At 34.5% G+C, this 19940-nt stretch overlaps 1 protein-coding gene across 1 annotated transcript in view; it reads left to right on the forward strand.

The window, feature by feature from the left end:
- The first annotated feature begins 1697 nt into the window (after positions 1–1697).
- Positions 1698–19940, forward strand: part of otogl (otogelin-like) — a 224402-nt gene continuing 206159 nt past the window's right edge. Inside the window, exons 1-7 of the mRNA XM_051930831.1 lie at positions 1698–1734; positions 5361–5515; positions 8887–9008; positions 10092–10318; positions 13507–13631; positions 15911–16017; positions 19550–19656. Of these exons, the coding sequence (XP_051786791.1) occupies positions 1698–1734; positions 5361–5515; positions 8887–9008; positions 10092–10318; positions 13507–13631; positions 15911–16017; positions 19550–19656 (880 nt within the window). The remainder of the gene's footprint in view (positions 1735–5360; positions 5516–8886; positions 9009–10091; positions 10319–13506; positions 13632–15910; positions 16018–19549; positions 19657–19940) is intronic.

Consider the following 19940-nt stretch of genomic DNA (forward strand, 5'->3'; position numbering starts at 1 on the left):
AGACAGGTAAATTGTGGTCATGAACAATACTTAATGTGGTATTCAAGCGTTGATTGATTGATTGATATGCATTAAGTGCCAAAAATGTGCAAAGATAACATTACAAGCACCATTATACCATCACCACCAGTCTGGACTGTTGATACAAGGCAGATTGGGTGCTTGGATTCACACTGTTGGTGCCAAACTTCTACTTAACCATCTGTGTGCCAGTCTCAGCTTTCTGTTCTTGATTGACAAAAGTGGGACCTGGTATGGATTTCCACTGTTGTAGCCCATCTGCCTCAAGATTTGACATGTTGTGCATTCTGAGATGTGTTTGTTACATCACAGTTATGCAGAGTGGTTATCTGACTTACCATGGCCATTCTGTCAGCTAGTCTAGCCATTCTCTTTTTTACCATTTTATCAACAAGGCATTTCTTTCCAAAGAACTGTTGCTCACTGGATGATTTTGTCTTTTTTTTTGTACAATTCTGAGTGAACTCTTAGGCTGTTGTGCGTGAAAATACTAGGAAATCAGCAGTTACAGAAATACTCAAACCAGCCTGCCTGGCTCCAAAAATTGTGCCACAGTTGAAATCACTGAGATTACATTTTTTCTTCATTCTGTTGTTTGATGTGTGCATTAACTGAAGCTCCTTATTTGTTTCTGCATTATTTTATACATTGTACTGGTGTCACATAATTGGCTGATTAGATAATTGCATGGATAAGCAGGTGTACAGGTGTTCCTAATAAAATAGACACCAGGAAGTGGTTTAAATCCTTTGAAATTGGCCTGTACACAAAAAGTCCTGTTTTTTTCAAAATAAAAGGTGGTAAAAAAGAAGAAAAGTGCAAATACTGCAACTGCTGTTGTGTGTGTGTTCCATTTAAACAGAAGAAAAATTGTTTCGAATTGATTATAATTTGACAATACTTTCCTTCCACCAAATTCACCGTAATGCATACATCACTTACAAAAAGAATGTGTTTTGTTGTGTTATCTTTTAAACAACATACGATTGGTAAGTTGTACTTCATGTTGTTTTATAGAACTGAGCGGCAATTAGTCATATTTCATTTAATCAGTTTTAAGTGGGTCATTCTGTGAAGGTTCACCTAGGTGGCGCGCTACATGATTTAAAAAATGTGAAACATTGCACGTTCATTTGTATAATGTGCACTGATTGGAAATAATGATTTTTAATTTTTTCCCCTACCTTTCTTCCCACTACACCATTTAAGATGGCAGCCATCACCATTTTTATCAGTCAAAAGCCTTCACAAGTTGTCAAACGTCTCCTGAACCAATAAAGTTACTGAAATAATTCAAAAAAGGGTTTTCCCAGCATGAAGTAAGGAATCTTTTTCATGTATGCTATATGCTCTGAAATTCTATCTTTATAGCTATTTAGAAATTGCGATTTTATTTAAGCATCACAGAAAAGGTGCACAAAGTTGTTATTCATACTGTAGAGCCCTTGTTATATGAACCTCATAAAAAAAATTGAAATCCTGAAAATGTTTACCTCTTCACAGATTACTGTCCTTCCGAAACTGAGAAATATCACATTTTTACAATTTTTAAAGTCTTATATCTCTGGTGGGGCAATATATAAAAATCTGAGTTTTTTTGGTGTAACATCATAATTATACATGATACTAGTCCAGCCACAAAAAATGGTTATTGTGTTCAGCCTTGTTTTTGAGATATGGGGAGTATTGAGTCAGAGAAAATATTGGTCATCGGTATAGTGTACTCAAAACACTGCTTTAAATAGGAAAAACATATTATATATGTTTTTTCTTCATTTGATGCTTGAAAGATGTGGTAGGACCAGGAGAACTGTAAATGTCTACATATAATTCTATGTCTATTGTGTCCTGCATACATCCAACCCACCAGTTCGAGCCATTGATACAGGTAACATCATCCTTTTTTTTACGAATCAGAGCAGATAGTATGGATCTCACATGATGTTTTTGCAAGTCTGTAAATCTTGAACTTATTTTTTTTGGATTTTGTTTTCTGTCGTGATAGGAAAAATGCAGTGTTTCTCACTTATTCCTAATGTTTGTTTCAAGAGTTTTCTCCAAGACAACCAAAATTAAATAGACATCTTGAACATTACCAGAGCAATATCTGTAAATAGCTTGCATTTTAAGACTTGCCAATTTGTGTGTTTTTTTTAGTGACACTTTCCTTGCCAGGCACTTAATAGTAACACTTATTCCAACACATGCATTATTGACATGCACAGTGACAAAGAAATGCCATTCTGCATCAAGTCCAAAATATGCCTTGTACCTGAAAATTTTGATACTGTCTGGCTGCACTGTCAGAAAAATAGTACACTTCTTTACTTGTGGTAGAAGCTTTTTCTGGAAAAGTAAATAGAGTGTTTGTTTTGTGAAAAAGATGTTTGCTTGCTACACAGAAGCATTGGCATTTGACATCACTATCAATCCTGAAGTAAACAGAATAAGGGTGTAGAACAGCTTCATGAGTTTCCAGATTAGTTGATTGTACCTCACCTTGGTCTACATTTTAGAAGTTTTCACTGAAATCTCCAAGGATTTTGCACTCATTTTGATTTAGGTTTTCTCTTGTGTATTGAGAAAACACTGCTGTTTTGCTGCAAAATGGTTTTTCTTGAGGTCAATTACTTTTTCTGTTAGTTTTTAAGGAAATCATGTATGGAAAAGGAGATACAGTAACAACCATTTCTATTCTGTCAGTGGTTACCTATTGAGGGAAAGTGAAAGTATGATCATGACGTTCCTCACAAACATCTTCATCCAACAAATCCCTGAAGACATTTGGTCCTGGATAATATGACCTACAGTATATACGAAATTTCAGAAAATCTTAATGAGGTTTCACTTTTTTTTTTTTTTGCTGAGCAGTCCAAACACTTTTATTTTTAATAAATAAAAGGTATGCATGCAGAGTGTTCTTGAGGGTTTTTTAGGTTAAGATTGCTTTATCTTGTGATGAATATAATGAAAATGTTATTACTGTTTAAAACAGTGTTATATATATACCAATAAGCAATATTTTCTCTGACGTAGCAATTCCCATATTTCAAAAACTAGACTGAACCCTACAACATGAACAAACAAGCTTGATGAACTGAATGATCTCCTCTCATTTGTCAAGTTCTTTTGTTCCTATGAATTATCCAAGATGTCACAAGGAATCCCCAACCAATCTACACTGTAGTAATCTTTCACTTTATTTAAAGTCTCTGTTTTTCAGACAGCTGCTGTGAAAATGCAGATTTTATGTGAGAGCAGATTAGTTGGGAGCATGTGCTAATAGCGCATTGCCGCACCCACAAGATGATGAACTACCTGGATTGGGACCCGAATGCAGTGGGTGACACCTCAACACCACACTGGAACAGTGTGAGTGTTTTTTTAAGGTGGCTGGAGTGTCAATCCTGCCACCAACTCAAAAGTTTTCGCTGTAAATTGGAGGACCTGCTTGCAGGGCTGGATGCAGATTAACATCATGCCTAGGACAAAGCAATTCTAAGTTAAGGGCCTTTCTCAAGGGCCCGACGGAATAGAGTCACTTCTGGAGTTTATGGGATTTGAACCAGAAATCTTCTGATTGCTGGTGCAGAGCAACCATTCTTAGTGGATTATAGTTTAGTGGATATAGTTAACCACTGACCATTACTTTGTATGAAGAAATCTACCAGAAGTGTTGTCATTTGAAAAAGTGCTAACTGAGATCACTTTAAACAATTATCTATATACCAAAATGTTAACAAAATGAGAGAAAAGTAAATAAATAATAAAAGGTTTGGAAAGGGCAAGTCAAAGTCCTCTATCCAATAGAGATCCTCTGTCAGGAACTGAAATGAGCAGTGCGTTCAAGAAAACATTCAGATGTTCCTGATATTGAAGCTTTTATTCATGGAAGACTGGAGCTAAAAGTCCTGCATATCAGAGTACACAACTGAATGTCAGGGAACAATTATTTCTACACAGAATCGCATTTATAATTGTAATTATTTTGCTTTGACTTATATTCACTTATGAAATAAAGAAAATACTACAATATTGATTAGAGTTTCATGACATTTCATGTTAAAAATGTTCAGATATTCGTATAAAATGAAATACTTTTCAGACTAAGATTGGATATTTTGAAAGAGAGCAGAGTTCAGTGCTAATGTTTCACTGCTGTCTTCATTATACGAGGGACATTCAAAATGTTTCTGCACTTTTTTTAAAGTATATTTATTAGGAATTTCAAAAACAAATTACATCACTTTTCTACACAGTCAACTTTGTTTGCGATGCAATTTTCCCAGTGTCCTACCAACTTTTTAATGCCCAAGCACTACTCCTCCTGCCTTCACCATTTCTAACAAAAATATGTAAGTGTGGAACTTTTTTGAACTTATGAACAACAAATTAGAGTACGATAAAATGTGTGGAATGATTTGAAGGAGCTGTGCTGTATATGTTAATTAAGCTGCCCTATTTTAGGCTTTGATTAGTTCTAGTTATTTTTAATTGAATTCTCTCAGATAGGGGTGCAGGGTTGGACCCAGTCAAGGTCAGTCATTTGACAAACCATTAAGGGCCCATACATAATATACTGTTTTATTATTGTTATTATTATTATTATTTTTATTATCATTACATTTTTTTCATTTTACTTTTATTATTCTTTTTTATGCCTTTTTGTTGTGTCTTTGTAAAGTACTTAGTGCTTATCACTTAAAAAGTGCTCTATAAATGAAAAATTAAATGAAAATTAGGAAAGTACTTCTGAAGATATATATTGTGCAAAAATAACGAGTTTTTGGTAATGTTCTAAATTTCTTACAGTAAGAATAGGGCCATCAAACCAGCATATGGTATTTCAGGTATGAGATTTAGTCAAATGATGTAATATCTTGGCATGATAATTTCAGTAAATTACTAATTAATACCAAATCTCTAAAATTAAAGTAACCCAATTAGAGATCAGGATGTACACCTGTGACCATTGTGTCATATCATTAATGAATAACTTTGCAAGATTTCACAACTAAATTTTAATTCTCAATTTACAGAGCCAGATAAGGAAATAGAAAAAAAAATCTTAAACAAACCAACCAGTTTTAGCTGGGAAATAGCACTATATAAAAAGATAGATTTTAATGATAATGTGAAACCACCAAAGCCTTTCAAAACTGAAATGAACAGCTTTATACCATTTTAACTATTATTCAGGATATTCCTTACTACAAAAAGAAAATTGGTTTCACAGTTCTTTATTATTTTATTGTGTTTTTAATTTTTTTTCCTTTTTCACAGGATCGATTTATCGCTTATGATTAACCTAATGTTATGTAAATGTCTCTTTTTTCTAGTCCTCAACCAGGGACAAGACAGAGATGGAATCTGCAGATCTTGGGGGCAGTACCACTTTGAAACTTTTGATGGCATCTACTATTACTTCCCAGGGAGATGTTCATACATCCTGGCCAAAGACTGTCATAGCACAGAACCACAGTATACAATATGGGTATGAGTTTAGAGGGTTATTAATAATGGTCAAAACTATTTTAAATATGGCTTTTTTGTGGTCTGGCCTTTAAATTAATTTTTTAGTTATTATATGTTTTAATGAGAAAATGTTAAAAATTGCATCATCATTTTTATATCATGGAGACAATGTGAACATTGAGAAAAAATTATGTGACAGAACTTCATGTGAGCCATGTTCATGGTAGAACTGTGCTTTGTTGGAACCTTCTCTGTCATGCCACACTTTTGCCCTTGATCAGTAAAGGCAAATACTCATTCATCATTTTCTAATCATTGTACCTCATTAGCCTAATTTTTTAGGACAATCTTTCTTAGCTTTTTTGTAGTCTCTTATTTTTATGCTTTTGATGTTTTTTTCTGCTTTTTGACTGTGATTTTGGATAGTCATTTCTGTTTTTATTTTGATTTTGGCTTAGTCCTTTGTCTGCCCTTCGCCATGTCTTCTTCCAATTTACTGCTGTGTTTTCTCCACTTGATGTCTGATCTCTTCTTGTGGATCATTCACTCTACATCCTCTGGTTGCCTATTTCAAATCAAATTCATCTTCAAACAACTTTGCCATACGTTTTTGTCTTCCCATGTTTGGTGTAATCATTCACATACATTAATGACAACTTTTCCAACAGGAGCTCAAGAGCAAGTGAAACCAATATGTGGGATGGACTGAATTTATAACACTGAGTGTGTGTCTGATCCTCTTTTGACCAGCTCTCCCTCTCTTGAGCATGTTCCCACAAATGCTGCTTCTCAGGCTCTCTCATTATTTCCAAGGCACCCTTTTCATTTCCTTTGCAGTTTTGCACTTCACATCCTTGAAGGTGACTCTTTCAATGTGCCTCCTATGCCTTTTTTCCTCCTCATACATCTCACGTTTACACTTTGTCTTTCGATTGCATCATCAAAGTCAAACTGACAAATCACACAAAAGCCACTGACACACAGACCTTTGTGTTTAATTACTGCATATATTAGATTACAGTGCCTTCCACCATTTCCTATGTTTCTAGGGTGGCTGTTTCAGACTTATACTGAAATCATTCAGATTATTTTTTCCTTCATCAAGTAATACTGAATATGCCAGAATGACAAAGCAAAAACATTATTAAAAATAAAAAAATGAAATGTCACATGGATGTAAGTATTCAGGCTCTTTACCCAGTATTCTCTTAAAGCCTCTCTGGCAGCAATTACAGCCTGGAATCTTTTCGGATATGATCCTATCAAGCTCTGTAACAATGGATGAAGACCATCAGTGGATGGCTATTTTCAGGTCTCTCCAGAGAAGTTCAATTGGATTAAAGTCTGGGCTTTGGCAGAGCCACTCAAGGATATTTCCAGAGTTTTCCTAAGTGACTTTTGTGTTGTCTTTGACATTGTCTTTTTGAATGGTAAACCTTCTGCACAGTCTGACGTCCAGAATACTCTGGAGCAGGTTTTCACTAAAGATATGCCTTTTTTTGTTCTGTTCAGCTTTTCCTCAAACCTAGTCTCCCTGTCCCGGCTGCTGAAAAACAACCCCAAAGCGTGGTGCTGCCACCACTTTGCTTCAATGTTGGAATGGTATTGTGCAGGTGATTAGTGGTGCCTGGTTTCCACAACACAAGACACATAGAATTGAAATCAAACAGTTCAGTCCTGGTTTAATCAGACCAGAAAATCTTGTTTCTCATAGTCTGAGAGTCAAGTGGACTTTCCTGTGTCGTCTGACTACAGAGCCATAAAGCCCAGATTAATGGAGCGTTGCAGCAGTGGGTGTCCTTCTGGAGGTTTCTGCCATCTCCACACTGGTTCTCTGGGGCTCAGCCACAATGACCATCAGGTTTTTGGTCACCTCTCTTACCAAGACCCTTTTCTCCTGATTGCTTAGTTTGGTTGGGTGACCAGCTCTAGTAAGAGTCGTGGCTATTCCGAAATTTTACCATATAAGAATTATGGAGGCCACAGTGTTCTTGGGAAACTGAAAAATGTACATTACTAAACGGTGACATTCAATACTTTGAAGAGTAGTTAATAATGAATTTTTAACAGAACACGTAATAGCTCAATAACATTTTGTTTCACTGTATGTTAATCATTTTAAATAATCTCTGTACAGTGCCATGAAGAAAGCTCACAAAGGGAAAATTTGAAAATTCCATTGGAACAGTGGCTGGGATTTAAATCCACGGCTCTGGAGTTTTTCTCTGGCAAAATGTTTCTCTTACAAAATACTTTTTTAGAAACCAAAAAATCACTTAAATACATTTTATTTGCACAAGAAGACAGACACAAATAAAGCTTCACTACAAGCAAACTGGATGTAGTTGATGAAGTGATAGCTAACCCTTTAAACTCAGCCTTATTTTTGTCAGTTTTCTGCTACTTTGAATTAACTAGGCATAACTTAATCATCCTTCACTCAATATTCATTTTCTACCCCTTAAAATAAAGGTCAGACATTTCTCTTTCACAATTTTTACACCTCGAGAATATATTTATGATGTACATATATGTTGCAGCAAAATATGTTGCGAAATTTGGTAAATTTTTCACCGAAAAATTGTATTCTTGTTTCCTTACATGTTGGAACAAGCTTCCAAGCACTATAAAAGTGAGTCAGGAACACCCAGAAAACAAATGTTATGAAATATCAATAAGTAATATGTCAAGTTTTACTGTATTGAAGCAGTAAAAAAAACATGATTTTTTTGACTCCGCTTTTACAGTTTTCAAATAAGTGTTCATTGCATACATATCCAATGGCATTGTGTCATATCGAAAGGCAGATGTTACTGTCAAAGTACATATAGTTTACTGTCAAAGTACATATAGTTAGTACTGTCTTATAGTTAGTTAGTATAGTTATAGTTATAATTAGGTACTGTGTATCCAAATTTCAACACTAACAGTTGCAAGAATCAAAAACATCTTAACAAAAAATATTGAAATATAAAAAGTGGATGGTGGTGTCATTTGAAAGTTGAAACACCCTACTTATTTAGTAGATAATAGTCTGTCCACAAAACTGGTTACATTTGAATCTGGGCATTCAAGAAAGCCTGGGGGCGGGGGAATGGGAATTGGTGTTGGTTGGGGTCAAGTGTTGCTGTGATACAGATATTCAGCTATGTATTAAGGAAAAAGAAAAACATTGCAACGTGGTATGCAGTTTGGTATTTTAACAGCAAAACACTGTACAGTACCTTAATTATAACAATGAGGAAATTAATGATTTCATGCAATGTTTAAAAAATTTCCATCATTGTTCAGTCCTGCCAGCGTGTTTAAAGGGTTAATTCAGTACCTTTCTTTACTGTTCATTTGATTAACACATGAAAATTGATATGAATTTCTTTTTGTAATTTTCAGGTTCACAACAGTCGTGACTGCAATAGTTCAGTGTATTCCTGTCCTAGGTCCATAAGCCTATTTTTCCACAATGAAGAAGAAATTCATATTGTTAGCCATGAGGTTAAGAAAGGTGGTCGAAGGTAGGTACCAAAAACTTTCCATTACATACTATATGCCATACAAATGTAGTAGCACAAAGACAAATAGTGTTTTCTGACAGCTGAAACAGTATTATACAGTATTAGAAAAGGGGATTTCTAGATGTGTCTATTAATCAGTTACTACTGTGTAACAAGACCTTAACACAAGCTTTGTTTGGTCTTATCATCCATCTTAAACACCCTATTCTGAAGTGTTTTCTCAATTTTTATGTATGCATCAAAATTTGACTTCATATACAATATAAAAGATAGCAAAAACCAACCCTGGAATGGGTGCCAGCCAATTGCAGGGCACATTTATGCACACAACCACACTCATTCACCCTGTGTCAAATTAAAGGCACTAATTCATCCATCATATACCTCTTTGGGTTGTTGGAAGAAATCAGATATCGGAATACCCTTTCTCTATGTTAGACTTAGAAGACTTAAAACTCTTCTATAAATGACTAATTTTTCTCTAATCACCAAAAACTATGCTAATGCCATAACTATCAATGTCAGGGATTTACTTTGGCAGAGATGAATTGAGAAAATGTACACGTACACATAAAATAGAACGCTGTCCTTTCATACTAAAGTGGTTGGTAAAGTTTTCACATGCATTATTTTTCTTAGTCAGTGCAGCCATCAATACGGAGATGTTTGTATTTGCACAAAAAGTTAGAGATGCATAGAAAACTCTGTAGAAGAGTGTGGTCATTTGGTGTAATGTTAAATTCCACATGCACTTAAAAGTATGAAATACATCATTAGCACAGTAGGTTAAATAAGTGTATGTAGTGTGAAAATGTGGTGTAAATCTTTACTCAACGTGGAACACTTATAAACTCCCTACAATTTGCCCCTCCAAAAATCTAAAGAGAGAACACACTAGCTGAAAAATAAATTTTTTAACAGTATAATTATAATGGTAAATTTAATCTATCATCTAGTGCAAGTGCGTGATACTACAGTTCTCACACAGGTCTTGTTTAGCATTAAGAAACAGTTCTTATTGTTCTTTGTTCATTTATTCAGTAATACAAGTTTAAAAAGTTTTATGTGAATTTTCCTGTATAGATTACCTGAGTCTCTTTTTAGGTTGTCTTTACCCATAACTATTCGACATGTATTCATTGAAAGACTGGCTGACTATATATTGGTGAAGAGCACATTTGGTTTTTCCCTGGCATGGGATGGCGGCACAGGTGTTTATATCAAAATGTCAGAGGAGCATAAAGAACAGCCTTGTGGGCTCTGTGGAAACTTCAATGATAATGCACTGGATGATCTCACCACTAGCTACAGTAAGTATTAGGAAAACTACTATATTTTTAAGTGTATTATTTTAAGAAATTGTCATGTACGAACGATATGCTTTCAATATAATTCACAGTAATAGATATAAGGATTACGCTTACTATATGTTTTAAGGCATATTACAAAATAGAAGTGCTCATGTTTCAAGATATCTTTTGCACTGTATGTCTTGCAACAGCATGGACCTATGTAGATTATTAAACAAAACATAAAAAGTCATGGTAACTGTTTTTTAAATGATAGAATCAGTTTGAAAATGTATTTTTTAGATTTGTTATATTATGAAAAGTTTATGAGACAAATTTGGAATTAAAATTGAAATTCAAAGGAACATTAAATGGCAAAGAAATAGCTGCTAGAGTACGAGATAGGTTTTTTGAATATGATAAACCTAGCTTTATTTTATGTATTAACTTTCCAACAGCAATGACGTTCTCGGGTTTATATTGTAAATTTGAGGTGAAAGTAAACAAACAACATTCTAGTTCAAAGTCTAGGCCCTTAGCCACTAGATCACATAACCTACTAATATTGTTCTCTACACGCTTTTTTATTTAGATTTTAGGATTAAACTGGCAGTCTTGTGACTTATATGCCCTCACTTTACACATTAGGTCAAACTGTCCTTCTGTGGCATTAAACTTGAGTTTCAAGTGCCCTTCTCCATAATTTTCAATAAATCTGGAGTTTCATTTAAACAATTGCATGATGAGATCTGATGCTAAATTCCATGGATTAGAGTTTATGTATAAGTCAATATTAATAAACCAAAACCGATGTGAAAATGCATTATACATGTGCTAAATGAAAACAACAACAACAACATTTATTTATATAGCACATTTTCATACAAAAAATAGCTCAAAGTCCATCCATCCATCCATCCATTTTCCAACCCGCTGAATCCGAACACAGGGTCACGGGGGTCTGCTGGAGCCAATCCCAGCCAACACAGGTGCTTTACATAATGAAGAAAAGAAAAATAAAGACAAAATAAGAAATTAAAATAAGACAACATTAGTTAACATAGAAAAAGAGTAAGGTCCGATGGCCAGGGTAGACAGAAAAAACAAAAAAAAAACCTCCAGAAAGCTGGAGAAAAAAATAAAATCTGTAGGGGTTCCAGGCCACGAGACCGCCCAGTCCCCTCTGAGCATTCTACCTAACATAAATGAAATAGTCCTCTTTGTAGTTAGGGTTCTCATGGAGTCACTTGATGCTGATGGTCATACAGACTTCTGGCTTTTAATCCATCCATCATTGTTGGAACATCATGGTGCTTTGGGTAGATGGTGGTGGCGCCACCACCAAAAGGACACTGGAAAAGGAAACAGAAGAGAGAGTAGGGGTTAGTACAGATTTTAGAGCCACCATGAATAGTTATTATAATGAATTGGATATACAGAGTATCAGGATTTAAATTACAGTGAAGTTATGAGAAGGCCATATTAAAGTAATGTGTTTTCAGCAGTTTTTTAAAGTGCTCCACTGTATTAGCCTGGCGAATTCCTACTGGCAGGCTATTCCAGATTTTAGGTGCATAACAGCAGAAGGCCGCCTCACCACTTCTTTTAAGTTTTGCTCTTGGAATTCTAAGGAGACACTCAGTTGAGGATCTGAGGTTGCGATTTGGAATATAAGGTGTCAGACATTCCGATATATAAGATGGGGCGAGATTATTTAAGGCTTTATAAACCATAAGCAGAATTTTAAAGTCAATCCTGAATGACACAGGTAACCAGTGTAGTGACGTCAAAACTGGAGAGATGTGCTCGGATTTTCTTTTCCTGGTAAGGATTCTAGCAGCTGCATTCTGCACTAGTTGCAAACGATTTAAGTGTTTTTTGGGTAGTCCTGAGAGGAGTGCGTTACAGTAATCTAGTCGACTGAACACAAACGCGTGAACTAATTTCTCCGAATCTTTCAATGATATAAGAGGTCTAACTTTTGCTATCCTTCTTAAGTGAAAAATGCTGTCCTAGTGATCTGATTAATATGGGATTTAAAATTTAGATTACAGTCAACAGTTACCCCTAAGCTTTTTACCTCCGTTTTGACTTTTAATCCTAATGCATCCAGTTTATTTCTAATAGCCTCATTGTATCCATTATTGCCAATCACTAAGATTTCGGTTTTCTCTTTATTTAATTTGAGAAAATTACTATGCATCCATTCTGAGATACAAGTTAGACATTGTGTTAGTGAATCAAGAGATTCAATTGATGCAATTGTTAAAGCATGCAAACACACTTTTCTTTATGCATGTTCATTGGTAGGCTGCTGCTTGCTTACTTTTTTTCCAGGCATAAAGTTTATTGAACATGTTATGAGATTTATATGAAAGCAATAACAAACAATTATGCAATACAAATAAAAAAATTATATATTGGATTCCACTAAAATGAAAGGTATTTAACTCCTCTAAACATACAGTGATTGACTAGAAATGTAACCCGAAACCCTGGAGCTATGAAGCAGCGGAACTGACCACTGTGCCATCCCACAAGATAATTCAATTACCCTAGTTGATTGCAACCGTCTAAGCTATTACACTCCCAGTTATGGCTAAATAGAGATGTAAATCTTTTTTTTCTATGGCATGGAGGCGCAGTGGTTAGAGATGCTGTGTAATACTGTATGTTTGAAACCCACATGCAACCCACATGTGGAGTTTTTACATTCTCTTTGTGTCTACATGAGTTTGCATACTGTGTCTTTTATTTCTAACTATAACTTTGATTATTTTACATCTGACAGAGAAAACTATTTTTTGTTTGTAGTTGTGTGACATATCTATTAAGAAAACGATGGGTGTACATAATGTTTGCGTCCAAAACAGGGCTGCAACATCCCATGAAAAACAGTGACAAGATGCACAAAGAAAACCTGAAGTAAGGGCTAGCATATGCGGTGAACAGACATTCCCAAATGCACAATGTGATTGAAAACAAACAGAGACACCATTGTACCATTATGCCCATTTTAATAAAAATGCATTCTGCTGTGTTAGTTAGTCATAACATAACTCTTAGTTGCTAAATAATTTTTAAAGGTTTGCTCTAGGATTTCTTCCAGCATCTCTAGTAAAATCTGTATAGGCCCACAGTTATTGTATGACTACAGAAAAAATTTAGCGTCTAGTAAAGTCCTTTAAAGCTGACTTTTTGTCCTGCAGATGTGCAGACGGAAGATACTGTTAGATTTGGAAATAGCTGGGCTGTGCAGATACCGACAGAGCCACCGTGCCAGCCTGTGGAAGAAGATTTCCAAGGTCCTTGTGCTACAGAATCTGAAATGGTGGTATGCCATCTCAATACTTTCTGTATTTATGATGTTTATATTTGCTCATGGGCAGCATGATGGTGCAGTGATAGGTCTTGCAACAAATAGACTGAAGTTCATGTCCTAGGTGTTGCCCGCATGGAGTTTGCATGCTCTTATTGGATATGTGTGCTTCAGTTTTCTCCCACAGTCCAAAGACATTCAGGTTAGGTGGATTAGCAATGCTAGATTTGCCCCTGGTGTGTGTCCACCCTGTAATGGGCTGGGCTCTTTGCTGGATTATTTCTGTCTTGTACCCAGAGCATGCTGTGATACGCTTCAGTTTCTCTTCTGCCTTACTCTAAATAAGTTGTTTTTTTTAATGGATAGATATTTGCTAATTTTAACAGAAGCCACTAGAAGCAAACCCTGGAGCAAATCTGGAACAAACTGGAAGGATTATATCTTTCAACTTACCTGGCAGTGCCTTTCAGTCCTCATGAGTTAGCTAAATGCCCTAGCTAGGAAGGAGACATTTGGTTATTCCTGCATCATCTGTTTCCACTGCAATACAAAACAATACAATTTATTTTTGTATAGCCCAAAATCACACAAGAAGTGCCACAATGGGCTTTAACAGGCCCTGCCTTTTGACAGCCCCCCAGCCTTGATTCTCTAAGAAGACAAGGAAAAATTCCCAAAAAAAAAAACAAACCGGGAAGAGCATTTTGTAAAATTAAATATCAGATTAAATGATTTTTGGGTCTAGGCATTTTAACCCATATACTTTGACAATGTTTTACTCAGAAAGACATACAATACAGAACACAGATTAATGTTCTTACTAGTAACTGTACCATCTCAAGATATATTATGTATTATTATATTACAGTATTCATATATTATTTTCTTGGGAAAGGTAGCAGATTGGCACATTAGTTATCTTTCTTCAGAGCTACAGAAATCTAGGTTTGCATGTATTTCCTGTTTTCCCATGGGTTTTCTTCAGATCCTCAAGTTTTCTCTCATATCATAAAGACACGACATGTAGGGTTAATTGTTAATTATACATTGGCCTTGTTTAGGGTCCTGTCTTAGATGAAGATTATTGTTTAGTGAAGTTTAAAACCCATAATCTTTTCAGCTATCCAGACAACACAATGCAGTTCATGCCTAGAGTTGTCAGATGCACTGATAAACCAGATTGTTTATGAAGAAGTGATAAATCTTTCAATTACTACCCTCTAAAACAGGATAAGCACTAATTGGATCAGAATGTAATTCTTAAGATGGCAGAAGAAATACATACTGTTGAGCTTTTGTATGTAACAAACCTCTTCACTATACATTTATTTATTTATTTAATCAGTGGTTCTCAAAGTGTAGACTGCAAGCATGAATGAAGCAGTCCACAAGGTATTGGATCTGAGCAAAGTGACATTTACATTGCTTGGATGATTGTCTGGTATTTACTTACTCCTGTTACTTACATCTGAACTCTGCATTTCTACATGAACTTCCACAGTGTTAAGGGTATGAGGTACAGTATGGCTTTAAAACAAACACCACTCTGTACTCCACACCTTTCTGTTCCATTTCTGTTCACTTGTACCAATTACTAACTGTCCCTATCTATCTTTTTTGACACTACTTCAGACTTGTAATATCTCTTCTATCGGACAAGTCAATGACAGTGACTGGAACTCACTTTTAAATTCATCTGAAGAACCTATCCCTGTTAAAGGTGATCCCTAAATTCCAGATAGGAAGTGATTCACATCGCTTCTACTGCATCTACTGCTGTCGAGTCTGCCTGCTTTTACACTGGCTGAAACCTTTGACCACAAAACAGCAATTCAGCAGTGTCAAATTACAAAGTTTGCATTTTTCACTTTAATATATATAGTAACACAACATTAAAATAAATGCTGTAGTTGTAATATAGAATTCACACTAATGTGTGACTGTTAAACATAGATGCTCCAATATATCTTTTACTATGCGGTCCTTTTTTTAAACACTTTGAGACCCACTGGTTTTGATGATACTTTTATGTGACTTATCCTTTGTTTACATATTTCTAAAATTAGACTGTTAACTGGCTTGTTCCAGAAAAACCTCAGAGTCATGGAGAAGAATGAAACAGCAAGTGTGTAGATTACAGGCTAATGATTTACACATTAGGGGCTACACTTTCCACCTTACTAAAATTATTTTCTTATACATTTACAAACTAACAAAGCTAACAAAGTTACTAATACATTTATTCATTTCTTTATTTTTGCCATCTTTATGTTACACCGTTTGTGATGAGGCAGGATGCTATGGAGAAGTGCAGTGCCATTTTATTCTTCCCCTTTGTCTCCTGTCATGAAAACATTGACCCCAACCCATATGTTTCCAGCTGTATCAGCGACCATTGCATGTAAGTTTTAATTTTATCTATAGATCCACGTTTTAAAGTTTCCATCTTGTTGCTCTTATTGTAGTCTATAAACTGTAGCTTAGCTCCAAAATTGACAACGAGAAAAGTTTTTATTTGACTCCTGGTTAAGATGACAGCTCCTTTGTAGTATTTTAATGTCTGTTGTTATTTTCGTAAAATAATTTAAAATGCTCTGACTTTTCTTCAAGAAAACAGTCTTAAAGAAATGTAATTGCAATGCTGTTGAAATATGTATTCCACCTAATATTAATATATATGATTATTATTGGAATTATTAATTCAGGTCAATGACCTCATTTTCTTTTGCTGCATTGATATGATCTCGGAAAAGCTACACTCTAATCATGTCCTGTAGTAAATCCTTTAAAAGTTCATTTTTGACATACTCCTTTTCAACTTTTAACTTGCATGTTAAAGGCAGAAGTACTGAGGAAACTCAACTGGATTCTGTGCAGCATCATGACATCACCTTTGTGCAGTTTATGCACATACATTTTCTCACTTTTCTGAGTATTTTTTAGTCTTTGATAGGAAATCTTTTAATCGCATTAAGATGGCATTACTACATTTCGATCTACCAGATCACTTCACAGGACTTTGACTTTTGTTTACAATTGGTTTGTATATTATATTTTTCTTTTTGCATGTTATTGATTTTATTAAAATCAAATAACATTCCATATAAACAAGTTAGGTTTGTATATTATTTGAACAGACCGATAAGTACTGACAGAGTGGATAAAGTGCGTCTTTTTGGCATTTCTTTTATAAATTTTTACTAAATCTTATATGTAGTATAGAGAAAGTATAGTAATCGCGAAAAAATTCGACCTCAAGATTTTGATGAATCTCCAGGTTTTATGCGCTCCTGAACACGTTTTGACCATTTTTGCAATTATGTCTGTGTATGTGTCTGTGCATGTGTCTGTGTGTATGTACGGAAGCACGGTAACTTGAGAACCCTTTAAGCTAGATAAATGAAATTTGGCATATGGGTGTTATATCAAAATGTTAGTTTTCTAACAAGTTTTGGGCAACATACATCAATCGTAAGTGGTACTTTACCCAAACACATTTCAAAATTTTTCAAATAAACTGGTACACATTTTAAATGAATGATTGCAATTTTGTATCGTAACTTTTCATGTGAAATTGCATTATAAGAAGAGAAAAATAATTGAAATTTTATATCGTTGTTAGCTAGGGTAAGAAACACATAGATATAGAATTTCACCTTAATCAGATAACCGGAAATGATATCTTAACAGGTACATATGCATTACTACCATTATAAATAGGCATAAATAATTTAGATTTTGTATGATCATTACTTATTGTTAGATATAGAATTTGACTTTGATCAGGTGACTGGAAGTGGTATATTACTGACCACAAAAAACGATCACATTTGAAATTTCAGATTGATCGGATTACCAGAAGTAGTTCTTTGCCATATAAACTTGCATTATAAACAAAGGTAAGTGATTGAAATTTTGTAAGAAACACACAAATATGAAGTTTCATTATAATCAGACAACCAGAAGTGGTATCTACTTTACCTGAAAGTTGAGTGAAGAACAATATAGATTTTTGTGCTTTATGTGTGGTGCTTTACAAAACACTGGCAAATTGGTATTCATCAATGCCCTTAACAAAATAACTAACTAGTATATGGAAGTATATGTCTGATGTTTGGTATGGATCCTTATGGCACATCTGGTATAATAAAAGTTTATTGCCTCGTAGGATTGATGTTTTTATGGGCATCAAACTTGTGTCTACCTTCTTTTACCCAAAATTAGGGATATTGTAGAATTTACTCCATCACTTGATTCTGAGATATTGTGGAAGCAGGTTTATCTGCCTAAAGAAATTATAATATTTTGACATTTAGGTACTTGTTACTGTATTTCTTAAGGCAAATTATGTTCCACAATTGCTTTGAGCTGTGTTTTTTTGAAATTTACTTTTTGCTTTTTTTGGTTTTGTACTTAAAATACAGCACTTTTAGTACTTAATAGTGTTTGTGAAATTTTCTTCATTGTAATGGTTCTGAATTTCCACAAAAGGTTTTTAATTAATTGGTGAAATTATGCAAATTATTGTTAGTAAATATTTGTGTTACACATTATCTTGTCAATGAAATAAATTTGTTTTATCACTAATTACGGTGGTTGTTTGAACTAATTTAATAAATTATATTACAATCAATGAAATCATTGTTTTAGAATTTTTTCAGTAAGAGATCATTTTAATTAATGTATAGATATTTTTTTTAATTTTAAATTTTGAAATTTACATACCCGACCTTTCTGGTTTGTGCTACGCATTTACTTCTTTGTCCTTATGTTTAATTTCATGAATTGTATTTCATATATGTTTTTATCTTACATCAGTTTTGTACTGTTTGTGAATTAATTGACATTTCTTCTCATTTTCAGTATTTTTTGGGTTGCCTGAACTTTTTCTTATTAGCTACATTTAATTTGTTTTTGAAAATGAGTGTTAAAAAGTAAACAGCATCACAAAAACAGAAAAAGTTGAAAAAAATTTTGTAAAGCAGGTCCATAATGGAATATACAAAAACAAAAAAATATTATTTACTAAACAAAAAGGTCCATCATCCTAAATTTGTAATCTAAAATAACATAATAAAAATTCCCAAAACCTTATCATCATAAATTTACTTAAAGGGAGCCACATAAACAAAGTTTCAGATGCTAATGCCACTGTAATGAAATTGTGGATATCTAAAGTATATATAGCCCTAAAATCCTGCAACTACACAAATTGCACCAATTGCACAAATTGCACCATCTGAGGGCTACAATGTAATTAGGGAGATTGTCCCTGCACCATAAATTTTAATTAAACTAAATCAAGCATATAAAGAAGCTCAATTAACAAATGAAAAATTAGCCAAATAACAATGACATTTGGTAAAAAAATCCCAAGAAATACAGCTTTGATGATGTGTTACAAAACCACATATGGAGTGGGAACTGACCGTGACAAGAAATTTCAAGTGTAACACTTGGGGAACTGAACAAGAACCAAACTGAGCCTGGTTCTGCCCGATTCTTGGTTGCTAGTGGAAAGCAGCATAAATGTTCCCATCATGAGTGCATATGGATATTCACTGTGATGTACTTTTGCCTTATGTGAAATTGACACTGAATTGCTTTCATTGATGTTGCAATGATCAAACTTTAGAGTCTGAATTGGATTATACAGCTTCTGAACTGAATGGATGGATAGATGGCTGGACAGATGGATTTTGTTTTTCATTGCAACTGCATGACTCATTAGATTCCTCCAGTGTCTCATAATCCTTCATGTGAAGTGTTGGGTAATAAAGGATATACAGTTTAATAGAACAGACTAAACCGCTGTAAATGTTTATGAAGAACTGTACAGGAATATGCACATGTTGCCCTGATATAGTCAGCTTGCTCTGCTTGCCTCATAATATGTAGAACATATTGTAATAAAGCTCAATTGCTTATTACAGGTCAGGCGACGATGACACATTCTGCCGCTCAATCATGGAATACACTAGAGCATGTTCACATGCTGGTTATCCTGTGAGGGAATGGAGAGACAACTTCCCAGTCTGCTGTAAGCATTCTTTTCTATGAGTCAGAAATCCATAATAGTAAAAAGGGAAAGTAGAAATTTTTTAATACTATAAAGGACAGGTTGCTCTGAGTTATTGATATTTATTATTCTAGCCACCTGGCCTGGATATTCAGCCCTGTATCTGTCAAATTTTAGACACTGTCCTTTTTTCTGTGTTGTATTTTTTGCTCTTAATGTTATGAATACTAGGTTAATTACTGATGCCTAATTGGCCTTTCACTTTTGGACTAGTATCCTGTCAAGACTGCTGCTGACGTAACCAT

Source organism: Erpetoichthys calabaricus, chromosome 1, assembly GCF_900747795.2.
Source record: "Erpetoichthys calabaricus chromosome 1, fErpCal1.3, whole genome shotgun sequence".
In the NCBI taxonomy this organism is placed as follows: domain Eukaryota; kingdom Metazoa; phylum Chordata; class Cladistia; order Polypteriformes; family Polypteridae; genus Erpetoichthys; species Erpetoichthys calabaricus.